This window comes from Schistocerca serialis, chromosome 5 (assembly GCF_023864345.2).
Source record: "Schistocerca serialis cubense isolate TAMUIC-IGC-003099 chromosome 5, iqSchSeri2.2, whole genome shotgun sequence".
Classification (NCBI taxonomy): Eukaryota; Metazoa; Arthropoda; class Insecta; order Orthoptera; family Acrididae; genus Schistocerca; species Schistocerca serialis.
In genome coordinates, this window is record NC_064642.1 from 351,327,439 (window position 1) to 351,344,738 (window position 17,300).

General features: G+C 42.6%; 1 protein-coding gene and 1 pseudogene across 1 annotated transcript in view; one reads left to right on the plus strand and one right to left on the minus strand.

Moving 5' to 3' along the window:
• Nucleotides 1–5,094, minus strand: part of LOC126481210 (spondin-2-like) — a 617,368-nt gene extending 612,274 nt beyond the window's left edge. Inside the window, exon 1 of the mRNA XM_050104812.1 lies at nt 4,724–5,094. Coding sequence (XP_049960769.1) covers nt 4,724–4,973 — 250 coding nt within the window. The 5' untranslated portion in view covers nt 4,974–5,094. The remainder of the gene's footprint in view (nt 1–4,723) is intronic.
• Nucleotides 5,095–15,349: 10,255 nt separating this feature from the next.
• Nucleotides 15,350–15,466, plus strand: LOC126482828 (5S ribosomal RNA; annotated as a pseudogene).
• Nucleotides 15,467–17,300: the final 1,834 nt, after the last annotated feature.

Sequence of the window (17,300 nt, forward strand, 5' to 3'; positions counted from 1 at the left end):
CCTCTTTCCGTAGATGCTCACGACAGTAGCACGTGAACATTCGACCAGCTTCTCCGTTTTCGAGATAGTCGTTCTTAGGCTCTGCGCAATAATTATCCTCAACGAATTTTGCATTTGCAGCCAATATCTTCGCTAGTGTGATTTCCCGTCTGTATCTGCTCTGCTTACATGCAATTGTTTCCACGTTACTCGCGCGCAACGCCACCAGGCGGCGTCCAGCGTCGCAGCGGGTAGTGGTCATAATGTTTTGGCTTATCAGTGTATGTAGATGTAGATTAAAAGTTACATCCAGCAGGATGAGTACGTTCACTGACGAGTTGCTGGTGCTAAGCTTCAGTGATGTTGTGGCCGTCACTGCGGGAACACGTCATCATGGTGTTGAGCCGCTTTTCCGCTGCGTTGACTGTACCCATACTGTACCCATACATGACGTCCATACAACTCAATTCCTCATGAGTAAACCTATCCATACTGCTGTGTATCACTGTTGACTGGAAAACATAAACGAGTCGTACTGAAAAAAAGTTTGACTGCGCAGAATCAAGTGAGCATTACTGATGTCATCAGCGAGTACTGTGAATGAAAGAAACACATTTGTTTCTGAAAAAGACACGCAGCACATACCGTCGACATTTGTACTGTTGTGCATGTATTTTCAGAGCAATAAAGTTATCGGGACAATCGGGGAAAAGAAGCCAAACGAAATGCAATTATTCAGTAACAGCCAATGAGGGCCGCAGGCCCTTTATACTAAAATATTCTGAAAATATCTCGCATCAGTCTCCGAAACTTTGTCAATAGTCTTCGGGTTCACCCTGTTCACATGTTTGCAAGTTGCGGCATACTCACGAAAAAATTTTCCACCGATCCGGAAAAATACTTGCGTTATTGCAATTCCAGTCTTGGATCACAATTTAGTTAACCTTGGTCGGTATCGACTACCTTCAGATCTAGAAAACGTAATTTCATAGAGCTAGCCAAATTACTCCCTACTAGACGAATGTAAGGCAGAAATGAATTGTACAGCATATGCTTATTTAAGTCAAAATGTGTTGCCTTACACATATCGCCGGCCGATGTGGCCGAGCGGTTCTAGGCGCTACAGTCTGGAACCGCGCGACCGCTACGGTCGCAGGTTCGAATCCTGCCTCGGGCATGGATGTGTGTGATGTCCTTAGGTTAGTTATGTTTAACTAGTTCTAAGGTGTGGTTCGGTTTCGTCAAGCAAATAAAATTATGGTACGGAAAGAGCACCATTGAAACGTACACACTGCACATGAAACCAGTTATACTACTGTGCAGAGACAAGAAGCGCGCCTCCGTCGAAGTAGAGATTATGTAAACTTCTAATATACGAGTGTTGGAACTTTAATAGTGGCAACTATTTATTTACAGCTCTTACAAAATAGATACGTGTTTCAAAGTTTTGTTGTTGTTGTTGTTGTTGTGGTCTTCAGTCCTGAGACTGGTTTGATGCAGCTCTCCATGCTACTCTATCCTGTGCAAGCTTTTTCATCTCCCAGTACCTACTGCAACCTACATCCTTCTGAATCTGCTTAGTGTATTCATCTCTTGGTCTCCCTCTACGATTTTTACCCTCCACGCTGCCCTCCAACACTAAACTGGTGATCCCTTGATGCCTCAGAACATGTCCTACCAACCGATCCCTTCTTCTGGTCAAGTTGTGCCACAAACTTCTCTTCTCCCCAATCCTATTCAATACCTCCTCATTAGTTATGTGATCTACCCATCTAATCTTCAGCATTCTTCTGTAGCACCACATTTCGAAAGCTTCTATTCTCTTCTTGTCCAAACTATTTATTGTCCATGTTTCACTTCCATACATGGCTACACTCCATACGAATACTTTCAGAAACGACTTCCTGACACTTAAATCAATACTGGATGTTAACAAATTTCTCTTCTTCAGAAACGCTTTCCTTGCCATTGCCAGCCTACATTTTATATCCTCTCTACTTCGACCATCATCAGTTATTTTGCTCCCCAAATAGCAAAACTCCTTTACTACTTTAAGTGCCTCATTTCCTAATCTAATTCCCTCAGCATCACCCGACTTAATTAGACTACATTCCATTATCCTTGTTTTGCTTTTGTTGATGTTCATCTTATATCCTCCTTTCAAGACACTGTCCATTCCATTCAACTGCTCTTCCAAGTCCTTTGCTGTCTCTGACAGAATTACAATGTCATCGGCGAACCTCAAAGTTTTTATTTCTTCTCCATGAATTTTAATACCTACTCCGAATTTTTATTTTGTTTCCTTTACTGCTTGCTCAATATACAGATTGAACAACATCGGGGAGAGGCTACAACCCTGTCTTACTCTCTTCCCAACCACTGCTTCCCTTTCATGTCCCTCGACTCTTATAACTGTCATCTGGTTTCTGTACAAATTGTAAATAGCCTTTCGCTCCCTGTATTTTACCCCTGCCACCTTTAGAATTTGAAAGAGAGTATTCCAGTCAACATTGTCAAAAGCTTTCTGTAAGTCTACAAATGCTAGAAACGTAGGTTTGCCTTTCCTTAATCTTTCTTCTAAGATAAGTCGTAAGGTCAGTATTGCCTCACGTGTTCCAGTGTTTCTACGGAATCCAAACTGTTTTACTGACCTTCAAAGTAGTCACCAGCATTGTGTATAGCCCGTTGCAGCGATGTGGAAGCCGTAGGATACCCTTAGCAGTGCCAGTTGTGTTGACAGTTCGAGCGGCGCGGTCTATTGCCCGAAGAATTTGTAGCAGTTCTGAAGAGAATGCCGTGAAGTGTTTCCTTTAGAAATCGAGCTGAACTCGCGATGGCTTAAGTCAGGGGAGTGCAGTAGGTGTTATAGCACTTAGCAGGCCCATCAGTCAAACAAATCAGTAACAGCTTGCACTGTACGTGCTTGAGCATTGTCCTGCAAAATGATGCTCAGGTCCTGCAGAAAGCGTCATCACTTCTGTCTCTATGCTGTTAATTTTTGGGACACAACCTACGACACGCATCTATTCTGTACGAGCTGTAAACAAATAGTAGCCACTATTAAAGTTCCAACCCTCGTAGTTGTTTGTTTCAATATAGCCTCCTTTCCTACTATATTTATTGTATGACATGTACCTACAGTGATTTCCGTTCTATCTTCTAAATTTCCTTTTATTATATTTGAACTAAGGTTTTGTATGTGTGAGTGTAAGGAATGTACTTCTTTGAAATGATATAAATTGACGTGGGGCGGCAACTTCTAGCAGACTTGGATAGTGCCATGTTTATTGCCGCTGCACGGTAGTATGACTGAGTCTCTCTTCATGTGCCGTATGTAGGCTTGAATGGTGCTCTTTAAATCCCATAATTTTATTTCTTTGACGAAAACGAAATGGCTAATAATTTTGACTTCACCATCACAGGTAATGGTGTAATATATGTAATGCAACATGTATTGACTCAGGCATGGATATGTTGTACATTTGTTTTATACTCGTTTTCTGCCTTACATTCGGATAGGAGTGTATTGTAAATTAAGATACCTCTATGTCCTTATATTTTCCAGGTCTGAAGATGTTCATTTTCGTCCAAAATTAATAGCCTGATTAAAAATAAACATCCTGATTCAAGTCAGGAATTGTAATGAAGCACCTAAACAGGGTGTTCGCAAATTTGCTTTACGTACTTCTAGAACTTGTAGAGGGGAGTGAGTACGTAGCATTTTGAACAGGAATCCATGTCGGAAAACGTACCGTGTCCTTTCTACGAGGTTTCAACTCAGATGTGCCATACCTCCTTCCATTCAATCTAACTGATCTTGCATACTTGATCTTACTACAAAACGCACTGGACTCATTCTTGGAAACTGTGCCACTGAAAGTCCGTAAGCAAATGTGGTTTCAGCATGATGGTGCAGCATCTCACTTCTCACGTGCCGTTCTGAGACATCACAACAGGCTATATGGTGGCCAAGCCGAGGTGGGCCAACCGCGTGGCCACCGCGATCGGCGGATTTAACTCATATGGACTATTTCTTTTGGGATCGCGTGCAATGTTTAATTTATGAGGCTTCTGCAGGGACAGAAGAAGGTCTGATGGCTCGAATTCTGGCCACTGCGCTTGAAATTGAAGAGACACCAGGATGGATGGAGAATGTGTGTCAGAATATGCTTCGTATGTGCAGTGTCTGACGTTAGTGGTCACCACATCGAGCCGCCGTTGTAATGCATCACTTCTGTTCTGTACGTTAATTATGCTGTGTTCTTTTTGTTTTGGAATACTGTAAACACGTAGTGCTTAAATGTTAATACAAACAAATGCGCCTAAGTAATAAATGGATGTTTCTTTATGTGTCCTCCCGAAATGTTACCTAATAATTGTACTGTGTTACGCCTAATTCAGTTCCTCAAGCTGAAGTGGATGAGTTAAACATCTGAGTTGAAACCGCCGTAGAACGGAAACTGTACGTTCCCGAACATGGGTTCCTATTCAAAATATTATGTAGTCCTGTAAGTCAGTAAGGGGAATTTCCGAACACCCTGTATACTTTTAGGCATTCCTCTGGAATGGAGTAGGTAGGTGACAACGTGCTAGTGGTGCATTACATACCCTCTGCCACACGCCTCACGGTGGCATTTGAGGTGCAACCGTAGATTTTTGTACGTAATAGACGGCGAGAATGTAGTTGCAGTCAGAAAGATGCATGAAAACAGGAAAAAAACAGGGCAGTTAGTGGTGGACTCACCGATGAGTGCAGAGAACTGTGCGGGCGGCCTCCAGTCCGGGAAGTGCTTGGGGAAGCGCGCCCTGTCCCAGAAGGTGTGCAGCACGAGCCGGTAGACCAGCAGGTGCTGGCTGGCCGGCGTGCCGCCCCCGCCGCCCCCACCTGCGGGCACCGCCCCCGGCAGTGAGGCGGCCAGGCCCAGCAGCAGCAGTAGCATCAGCGACATGAGCGACCGGGCGCCGCACGCGCGCGCCGCAGCGGTAGTGGACATGCCTGACTCCCTCTCGGCTCCCGCCTACGCACCACACCGCCAGCCTCGCAGACTACCGGGACGCGGCCGCCGCCGCTTCAATTATAGACGACGGCCGCCGGTGCTCGGCTGTTTCCGCCGCCACTCGGGCGCGTGCGCCGACTCGGCCGCTGCTCCTCCCGCGCGCCGTAATTGCTCCAGACGAGCGCGCGCGCCTTGCAGTACTGTACTGTGCGCAGCCAATGTGGCGTGCACCCCTCTCGTGCGCTCACGTGACCTAGAAACATAACGTACGGCGGCAGTGATCGAGTTACTGCACCAGATGCGAAGTGAAATCGTCGATGCTGAAATACGCTTTCCTTCGTATGAGAACACTAATTATCCTGGCGTCGAATTTTACGAGCTTGTTAGCGTTTTCTAGCAATGTGATTCTCGCTTGGTGACACTAATATCCTCCTTCATTTATTCTAATTCTGGTTTCGTCTTTCAATTCGATTATTTATAGAGCAGCGAAACAACCGTGGGCTGTTGCAGACTATCATAAGTAAGATTAGATTACAGTAGTCTTCCTGGTAGCTTCGGTCAGTCACGGTTATGCCCGTGTTTCCTGTAAGTTAGGTGTGTTGCATACCTATCGGGCGTTACCTCCCCATAGCGATCGCTTTCTTTAAATCAGTGCCTTACTAAATTTCTCTAAAAATCCGAAGTGGTGTATCGTCTAGAAACTGAGTGAGGATTCATAAAGAGCCTGATAATCTGCAGACATTTTTGCTCTACATAGTTATCCTCCTGTCTGTTACTTAAAATGTAAACTGTATTTATAGCGAAATTGAAACTGTCAATGTTTAATTCAAGTTTTATCCGACAGTTGTTAATCTGTAACGTTAAACAGAGAAATGTTGTAATAAGAATAAAAAAAGAATACAGATTTATCATAGCTACATCTACATCTACATAGATACTCCGCAAGCCACAGTATGGTGAGTGGCGGAGGGTAGCCTGTACCACCACTAGCCATTTTCTTTCTTGTTCCACTCGCAAATAGAACGAGGGAAAAACAACTGCTGTATGACTTCGTATGAGCCCTAACTTCTCGTATCTTACCTTCGTGGTCCTTATGCGTAGTTTTGTGCTGGCAGCAGTAGAATCGTTTGGCAGTCAGCTTATAATGCCGCTTCTCAAAATTTTCTCAATAGTTTTTCTTGAAAAGTACGCCACCTTCCCTCCAGGGATTCCCGTTTGTGTTCCCGAAGCATGTCTGTAACATTTACGTGTTGTTCGACTCGACTGGTAACAAATTTAGCTACTCACCTCTCAATTGCTTCGATGACTTCCTTCAATCCGACCTGATACGTGTTCCAAACACTAGAGAAGAGGAAATAACAGCGGCCTATACGCGGTCCCCTTTACAGATGAACCACTCTTTCCTAAAAATTTTCCAATAATCCGAAGTGGACCATTCGCCTTCCCTACCACAGTTCTCATACCATATCGCTTTGGAACGTAACACCCAGATATTTAAACGACTTGACTGTATCAAGCAGGATGCTAGTAATACTGTATCCGAACATTACAGGATTGTTTTTCCTACTCATCCGCATTAACTTACATTTTTCCACATTTAGAGCTATCTGCCATTCATCATAATAACTCGAAATTTTGTTTAAGTTGTAATGTATCTTTACTACAGTCAGTCAACTTTGACACTTAACTGCACACCGCAGCGTCATCAGCAAACAATCGCAGGTTGCTGCCCATCCTGTCCACCAAATCATTCATGTATACAGTGAACAACAACGCTCCCATCACATTTCACTGGGGCACTTCTGGTGATAGCCTTGCCTCTGATTACCAACTGAAGTCGAGAACAACATACTGGATTCTATTACTTAGGTAGTCTTCGAGCCACTCACATATCTGCCAACTTTTTCCATACACTTGTACCCACGTTAGCAGCTTGTAATGTGTAATGGGCCACCGGATTGAATGCTTTCCGGAAATCTAGAAATTGGAATCAGCCTCTTTCTCTTCGTCTGCTGTTCACAGTATATCATGCGAGAGAAGGGAAAGCTGAGTTTCGCACGAGTGATGGTTTCTAAAACCATACTGATTCGTGATCATCATTTTCTCAGTCTCACGAAAGTTTATTATATTCGAACTGAGGACTTATTCAAGGATTTTACAGCAAACCGAAGTTAGAGATGTTGATCTGTAACTCTGCGGGGGCTCGTCCTTTTATTTTTAGCAAATGTTCTTTAGCCGTCAGGGTGACATCAATCAGCGTGATTGCTTTCGTTGTAGCATTGTTTTTTACAAAGACATGAACAGCGGTATGACTTTTTTAAACGACACCCTGTATTTTTTATTCGGTTATTCATTTCCTCTCATCTAGATCTATTCAAAAATGTATCACAGTGTACCATTCACTGAAATACAAAGTTATTAATTACATAACACAACATAGGCTTTGACTCTCCTGTACCGTTGCCCAGGTGTTGAACATTCAAAGGTGCTCAAAGTGGTGACCCTGGACACCGATACACTGGTGCATTTGTTCAATGAAAGAATTATTTACTGCTTCCAGTGTTGCCTGCTGAAGAGGATTACAAGCAAGCACGATACGTTCCTGCATGTCGTCTGGAGTTGATGGAGTATCGCTTTAGACAACGTCTTTAATGCATCCCCAAAGAAAAAAAAATCCTAAGGATTTAAATCAGGAGATCTAGCAGGCCAAGTAACTGTTCCTTCTCGACCAATCCGTATGGCAAGATACCTTCGGTTCACAACACGACGTGCACGCAAGGCATTGTTTGCTGGACATCCATCGTGTTAATACCACATAAGGATTCTGGTTCTTAGCGGCACTTCACTCAGAAGAGGAAGAAGAATTCGTCTGAGGAAGTTGGCATACGCTGTGCCGTTTAGACTACCATTGATGAAATAAGGGCCAATAATTGTAGTACCAAGCATCGCACAACAGACGTTAACTCTCCATCGACACTGATGTTCCACCTGTGTGTTGTCGCTGGTCCAATAATGCATGTTCCTTGTATTTACCTGTCCTTTGTTTGAGAAGGAATATTCATCGATAAATAGAACATTGGAGAAGAAGTTCGGGTTGGCGAAGATTTGCTGCTGTGCCCACTGACAGAACTGTACGCGATTCTGGAAATCATTCCCATTCAATTCTTGATGTGGGTGTACATGGTAAGGATGGAACCGGTGACGTGTAAGAATACGATGTACACTGGTTTTAGGAATACCAATCTCGTGTTTAAGCTGTCGTGTGCTCACATGTGGATTCATAGCAACGGAAGCGAGAACAGTAACTTTGGCGGCTTCGTCTATGCGAGTGTTACGACGATTGCGTTGTCATGAGTTGAAACTTCCTGTTACCTGAAGCGTCGCAACAAGACAAGAAAACATCAGTCGGGAAGGGGGGTTCTTGTCAGGATATTGCTCTCTGTACAGTTCCGCTGCCTGCGTAGCATTTCGCCTACCTTCAACAACAACAACAATAAAAGAAACGTTATGTCGATGGAGTTTGCAGGAAGGACAGCCTTTACTGTATGCCTACTCTACAAAACAGTATTTGAAAGGACTAAACTACTGAACTAAATGCAACCATACATAAGAAAACAGTATTGCAATTACTGTTCTGCTAATTTACATTCCCCATAGGTGAGTAGCATTTCTACCTTCTCTTCGTTGGTGTACATTCTACTCACACAACTCTTCAACTGACGATGGTTGACGGAATGGCGGGTGTGCATTCTACTTATGTTTACATTTGTACTCTGTCAACGTCAGCACGTGGATGTCTTCTATTACCCCGAGTACCTACACTAACCGCTGGGAGCGTCAACGTCAGTGTTATGTTATGGAATTAATAACGTTGTGTGTCAGTAAATGGTACACTGTGATAAATTTTCGAATAGGTCTTTAGGAGAGGAAATGAATTACCCAATAAAAAATACAAGGTGCCATTTAAAAAAGTCATACCACTGTTCATATCTTTTTGAAAAACAGAGCTACTCCGAAGGCAATCATGCTGATTGATGTTACCCTGATGGCTAAAGAACATTTGTCTGAAACATTTTGTAATCTGGACAAACAGTTATTTAGGGTGGTCAAGGTAAATGGGACACACACACACACACACACACACACACACACACACACACACACACACACACACACACACACACACACACATATATATATATATATATATATATATATATATATATATATATATATATATATATATATTATTGGTGTTTTGCCCTTAAAGAGCGCAGTTAGACTAAACTACATGGCCAGTTCCTTTTGCTGCCTTCCTTGCTGCCCAAACTTCCCTCATTCACTCGCTGTGTTTCTTCTTCCGGTCCTCTATCCATGCTTCTGGTCGGCTTCGTTTCTACGGCTTGATCTTGGTTGCCTTTTTGGTTGCCCATATTTCTTTCATCTTCCGGCTGTGATCTTGTTTGCGTTCTACGATCCGTTTTACGCCTGTTCCTTTCTTAAAGTGTATCTCTTGTAGTTTACTTTTCTTAATGATGTTTCTGAATTTTATTCTGTCGTTTAGTGTGTCTGGTGTGATGTTGAATTGGTTCAGGTCGTTTTTTATGTCTGCCACCCATTTGTTGTTTCAAAGATCTGTTTAGTCAGTCTGTGTGGTGGCATTCTGTATAGGTGTCCATAGAATTGTAGTCTGTGTTTTCTAATCTTTTCTGTGATTGTCTCCGTAAATATAATTTTAGTACTTCGTCGACTTATATAAAATATATTTTTGTCATGCACAAACAACATTCGCTTTTGTCAACAGTAATAGGAACCACTTGCTTTAGATCATAATGAAGAACGTTCTACCGAGTACAAAATAACAACAATAATTATATATATTTTTTATGTTTGAGCATGGAAATTGCTTTGGTTACATAAAAGCGAGGACGTTATGCGATCAAATAATTTATGTTACTTATGAAAGAAAATTATATTCTGTAAGGATCTAAAATGCACAGTGGAGTACACTGAATGACGTGCGGTTCTAATTATGAACAAAAAAAAAAAAAAATACAAATAGAAGTCGTCGGCTCCCAGTTCTTCTCTTACACATTCATTTATGTTTCTTTCACTACCACTGCTACCAGTATTACCGGTAATGCACCATATGCTGCGTCATTTATGTAGTTTATCAAAACTATAGAACGGGAGTTTTGACATAGCTCAATTCTAATTGTTACCGTACAATATGCAGTGTGATTCAGCTAAATTGTTTATCTCAGGTACTGCTTGAAGCATTTAATATATTGTAATTCTGTTTTCAACCAAATGAATTGTGAAAAACTCCTTAGTAAATAGTCTCTTTGTATAGCTATATTAATTACAGACAAACTAGTACCAACTTCGCTTCTTGAAATAAAATTATAGTAAGAGATTTCAGACTTGCAACCAGTCATTGTTAACTACTCTTCACAATATTTCTGTTACCTTGCTCTGCCACTTCATACTGTCGTGTACTAATGGTTTCGGCATTGTTTTTTAAGTCCACAACCTCTGTCCTTATTTCTTTTCTCGTTTCCTAGCTCATGTCTACTGAACCCTTAAATTTTTTATATATCCGTTCTGCTTGTTCCTTGATTTTCTCCAATGTGTTCCTTTAGGGTTGAAGCTTAAGACTGAATAATTTAGCCCGATGTTTTTAACACTGGGTCTCAAATCTCTTGTCGATCTTCTCAAACTGTTCCTTATTTTCCTTACTTAATTTTTTAAAGTGTTCCTCATTTTTCTCGTTGGTAAATACAAAAAAACACCTGAACGGCACCGAGATCCAATGCAGGAGGTGAATACGGAGCCGATTCATAAACCGCTGGTCTGCACAACCTGCACATCGCTCCCTCGCACACAGTGACTGCTTTTCCTGATATCTGCGGATTAGATTTACCATAGATGTCGTTCGACTTGGAACCGGGCCTGAGCTGCCTTCAACATCCTGTCGTCTTAACGTTTTGATTTCTTCACTCCCTCAGTTTTGTGAAAACTCTTTCTGTCTTTGACTAACGTTAGCCTGCATGTTAATCTCTGATTGATTCTCCATATCACTATTCTCAGTATCCACCTTCTCCACATCACATGCGTTCTGTTCCCCTACGCTCATCGTAATTAAAATCTTTTCCCTGGTCGTTGTCAATGTGGGCATTGCCTAATAAAGCGTCAACTCACAATCTACAACACACTCCTGTCACTCGAACAACTAAGTAAAATCCTCACATAAAACGATATCACAAATTCTCTAACCTCTCACACAATACACTGATCTCCCCCCTAAAGTAAGACAGCGCCGGGAAACAGCAACAACATGGGCAATACAAACCAATCAGTCCAGAAGAACGATGAAAAGGAAACACATTCATTAATTATTCACACGAGCAATTTATTTTTGATTTTCCTCTCAGTCTTAACTTTTCTAGCTGCAGGTCAGAGATCAAAGGCATTCACAAACATAGGCAGACACCACCAGATATACTAGTGGGCGTTTGTTACTGTATTCTTCCATACGATCATGTAATTTAATTAAAACTGTGCACAAGAGAAAGAGGTGGCCCAGATGAAATAAGATCATTAAAAAAATGGTTCAAATGGCTCTGAGCACTATGGGACTTAACAGCTGAGGTCATCAGTCCCCTAGAACTTAGAACTATTTAAATCTAACTAACCTAAGGACATCACACACATCCATACCCGCGGCAGGATTCGAACGTGCAACCTTAGTGGTCGCGCGGTTCCAGACTGAAGCGCCTAGAACTTCTCGGCCACACCGGCCGGCAATAAGATCATAGATCAAGCACAAGACAATATGTAATAACAAAAAAGGAGAACATATGACTAAGGAATGAAACATGTTCCCAGATCGAAAAGAAACAGTTTTACAAATCGAAATGAAACAGGGTTCCAAATCAGTCCTATTTATTGCAATCGTTCTTCTGTTTAAATATATGGTTATAAATTTTATCTCAAGATCTAACTGAATTTTTGAAATACCGAGAACACGGAATGAATAATCACTTAACTCGCCAGAGTCTAATCACTTGGCAAAACTAGAAGGTAATGGGAACATGTGAGGTAGTCATCTAAAAATTACCTTAACTCGTGGTGCCTGCTCGATAACTGCGTGATTACGCCGAAAGAATGGTTAACTGTAACATGCACAGTATGTCAAAGGACTGTTACGTATCAAGTGTTTTAAGCACAATCACACTTCTCGACGGGGATGACTACTCGTCGACTGTAAATACAAATAGGTATTAGAGGGATTATGATAAACTGAGTGCTCCAAGGAGCCGTTACACTTCCTTTTAATTAAAACATCAGAGAAAGCAGACATCGATCATTTTTGTAGCGAACCGTGTGGCATTATGAATAAAGTTGAGGTAACGTAAAAACCGTTAAATTTATCGTCTCCATGAGGCCCCCCTGTGGAAGTATCGTCCACATATCCCCAAAATACTTTTGATTTAAGAGCCGCTCATTCAATCTGCCCATGACGACGCTGTCAGGATGCTCAAAATATTGTAGGTAAAACATAAAACGATTGAGGAAAGAGCATGCCGAAACTAAGCAGTGGTGCCCACTTAGCAATACTGTAACCCACATCCATTTTAGCCTATTTTCTGTGTTGGTCTCCCTCTGCGATTATCACTCCCACACTTACATCCAGTACCAAACTGAAGATACCTCGTCCACTAGTCACATGGCATCTCTGTACGACTCAAACCTACTCTTGAAGCATTCGAGTGTACGACAAGTAATGAAGAACGCAATCAGACCCAATGTGCAACTTTCCAAACCACTAATTTTTGTATGAGTGAAAAGATATTCGCATTGTATTTAAATAAAACATTTTGTAGCAGCTGGTCCCTATTTGTTCCATTCAGACTGTAGGAGTGCCCCCCTTTCTGCTCTATTGGCGTAACATGCCTAAAACCATCACACCCGAATAGACCTAAACAAGTACTGAAAGGGCTTCGGGAGTCCCTGGAGTCATGCCATCCACTTGACAAGCCATATCTAGTCCGCCCCATCATGCAGAAAACGGGACTCACAAGAGAAATTTACCTGTCACCAATTAACTGCAGGCCATCTTCAGTACTGTTAACAAAAATTCTTATCCATCAATGCAGCATTGTTAGCATGGGTATAAACTCCACCTGTCTCCTTTGGATCTCCATGCGCTCATAGCTATGAGTCTGGTTGTCCCCGGTTTATTTAGCCGTTCAGCTGTTTCCCAATAGGATGCTAGCTGGTGTTCCTACGATGTCGGAGTCAATGTTAAATCATACTGAGATGATTTTTCCTAGTTTGCTTGAATTGAATGTTGACTGAACACTGCAGAAATGGAAAGTATAGGTTTTGCTTATAACTCTGCGTTTCTTTCTAAAGTTCGGAAGACTGTTGACTAGAAGTAACCGAATAGTTATGTCAGGTAAACCGAAAATTACGAAAGTCTGCAGGTACTAGATTAATTACCATCGAAGATCTGCAGATAGTTTAACGAATATATTAAAAAATGAAAAATACGAAACAAAAAACCATACTAGCGCAATATGAGAAGGAGATATAAAATGAAATACGAAAAAAGGACTACTGTAACAGAAGACAGTTTAAACACGATGGTAGTTCGTCAGTGCCTTTTTCTTTAACTAACAAAATAGTATCGGTGACATTTCCTGTAGTCAATAAAGCATTTGACTGCGTGAATCACAATATTCTCCTAGATAAACTGGGGTTTTATGGTTATACTGGTTTAGTCAACCAACATGTAATACCAGACCCAACCAAAAGACTGCAGAAAATTGTACTTAATAAGTCTCCAATGTAAGCAGAGGAGATTCTTCTGATTGGTGAAAAATTACTTATGAGGTTCCACAAGGCCAACCTTAGGTGCACCATTGTATCTTATGTACGTAAACGACCTTCCGTCTAGTAAACGAGGAAAATTAGTTTTTTAGGGGGAGGACAGTAGTATCGTAATCAATCCAGACATACATACAGTAACAGAGGAAGTAGTAAATTATGTTCTTAAAAGTATTATTGAGTGGCTATCACTCTCAGTCTCAAAAAGACAAAACATATTCAGTTTTGCGCATGTAAATGTAGTGCACCAATAGTAAGTGTAACACATGGTGAGGAAATAATAACTAGTGAGGAAACTTCAATGTTTTTATGTGTACAAACTAATGAGCTACAAAAACTTAATTTAGCAACATTTGCACTTCAAATCATTGCAAATCTTGGGGAGAGACAAATAAGTAAATTTTCATGTTTGCGTATTTTCAGTTAATAATATACGGATTAATGGTTTGAGATAACTCATCTTAACAAAATAATCTTCATTGGTCAAAAACGTGCTGTAAGAATAGTATATGGTGCTCACCAAAGATCATCTTTAAGGAGATATGCATTTTGACTATTGCTTCATGGTATATCTATTCCTTCACGAAGTTGGCTGTGAAAAATGAACTGTAACGGAAAGGAGCAATAATGTACTTACTTACAGCACTAGAAGAAAAATGACGTTCATAACTCCACGCTACGGTTGTCTTTAGCACAAAGATGTGTGCACAATGGAGCTACCAAATTTTTCATCACTTAGTAGTATAAAGCATCTGACAGAAAGCGACGTTACATTTGAAAACAAACCGAAAAAGTTTCTACTTGACAACTTTTCTATTTTGTGGAAGAATGTCTATTTTTATAATGTGTTGCGACATTATTCACGTATCATTAAGCGATATTTTTTCATTTTTCTGACACTGTGTTGTTGTTATGATGTTGAGAGTACTGGACGCATAAGCTCTTGCGGAAAGCTTGGCATTTTTCTCAGTGGGAAGATGCACTCACATTGTGGTCTCAGCATCCTCTTTGGTAGAGGGAGGAAGTCAGTGAATTTCATTAGGAGAGGCGAGCCTCCGCAGTGTGTTGGGTAGCGTTCGTGGAAGTAGGGGCTGTAGCCTGCTTCATTCTTTTGTGGGCAGAGCCAGTGCCTGTCCTCATTTAGGACAAAGGACGCACTGCAGGCCACTGCTGTCCCCAGATAATAACTGAGCAAAATATTTTCGTCTTTTCTGTATGAAAGCGGAAAGACGAGACCCTGTGACGCCATTCAGTCACTGAGAGAAAGTTAGTTGCCTTCGCTTCAAAAAAATTTTGTTTATCCAATTGAATCTGTCACCCTGCCACTGTGCTTGACGCCAAGAAGCCGACCAAACCTGGATACATTCCTAAAGGCTGTTAGCAGCCTATCAATTTCAAGTCGATTGAAGTGCATTTTGTACTCCAGGAGTAGGAAGTTTCTGCCGCTTTCCCTTGATTTAGCACGAAGTAAATGGCAGTGTGGCAACGGCCTTGCCGCAGTGGATACACCGGTTCCCGTGAGATCACCGAAGTTAAGCGCTGTTGGGCGTGGCCGGCACTTGGATGGGTGACCATCCAGCTGCCATGCGCTGTTGCCGTTTTTCGGGGTGCACTCAGCCTCGTGATGCCAAGTGAGGAGCTACTCGACTGAATAGTAGCGGCTTCGGTCAAGAATATCATCATAACGACCGTGAGAGCTGTTTGCTGACCCCACGCCCCTCCTGTCCGCATCCTCCTTGGAGGATGACACGGCGGTCGGATGGTCCCGCTAGGCCACTCGTGTCCTGAAGACGGAGTGCTTAAATGGCAGTGTCATCCATCACATTGGCAACAGCATTGAGGCATCCCGCGGTGTAAAGTTTTTTCAAAAGTAGGGAGTTAAGGGCGGAAAACGGAGCTTCATGGCATTCTTTCCCAGGCCGCTGTGCTACTGTGTTTCCTGCCTGGCGTCTAGTGCTGATGACTACCCGTCTTGCTGTTTTTTGGGGAAAGGTAATTGTCACACTCTGCCGTAGGGCGGTCCATATTCTGAGCAGCTAGCTGCTGAACTGTTCAGGCATACGACATGTGCCTTGTTTCACTATAATTTGCGATTTTGTCTGATTCACTCTGAATTTGTGAGATGGGCAGGTAGAGACATGTTGTTGCTGCGTTTCCTCCATACAGACTTCCATATAAATTGTCACTTCTCCACAGCGTTAGCGTCATACTGTGTCATTTCAATGGAGATGTGAAAGCACTTTGCTCTCAGTCAGTTTCTTGTGAATTGTGTCCAATGTTTAGAACAAATAAAAATATGTTTTATTGACACCTGGTTTAAATTTCAAAAACCTTTAATAGTTCACAACTTTTTCACGGTTAGGCGAACTACTGATAATAAATATAACGCACTGTACTCCTAATTTTGTTGTTCTCACTGTCATGGTGTTACCGCAGTGCGCAGAGGCCAAACTCAACGATCTGTTGTTATTCAGAGAGGGTAACGAGCACTACACTCGCTCATCGTGCGTTATTATAGATTTGTTTATTGCCCGGGGAGAGTTGTGTGAATTTCCCTCATGATTATAGGTTAGCGGTTTGTAGTTACACTCCTGGAAATTGAAATAAGAACACCGTGAATTCATTGTCCCAGGAAGGGAAAACTTTATTGACACATTCCTGGGGTCAGATACATCACATGATCACACTGACAGAACCACAGGCACATAGACACAGGCAACAGAGCATGCACAATGTCGGCACTAGTACAGTGTATATCCACCTTTCGCAGCAATGCAGGCTGCTATTCTCCCATGGAGACGATCGTAGAGATGCTGGATGTAGTCCTGTGGAACGGCTTGCCATGCCATTTCCACCTGGCGCCTCAGTTGGACCAGCGTTCGTGCTGGACGTGCAGACCGCGTGAGACGACGCTTCATCCAGTCCCAAACATGCTCAATGGGGGACAGATCCGGAGATCTTGCTGGCCAGGGTAGTTGACTTACACCTTCTAGAGCACGTTGGGTGGCACGGGATACATGCGGACGTGCATTGTCCTGTTGGAACAGCAAGTTCCCTTGCCGGTCTAGGAATGGTAGAACGATGGGTTCGATGACGGTTTGGATGTACCGTGCACTATTCAGTGTCCCCTCGACGATCACCAGTGGTGTACGGCCTGTGTAGGAGATCGCTCCCCACACCATGATGCCGGGTGTTGGCCCTGTGTGCCTCGGTCGTATGCAGTCCTGATTGTGGCGCTCACCTGCACGGCACCAAACACGCATACGACCATCATTGGCACCAAGGCAGAAGCGACTCTCATCGCTGAAGACGACACGTCTCCATTCGTCCCTCCATTCACGCCTGTCGCGACACCACTGGAGGCGGGCTGCACGATGTTGGGGCGTGAGCGGTAGACGGCCTAACGGTGTGCGGGACCGTAGCCTAGCTTCA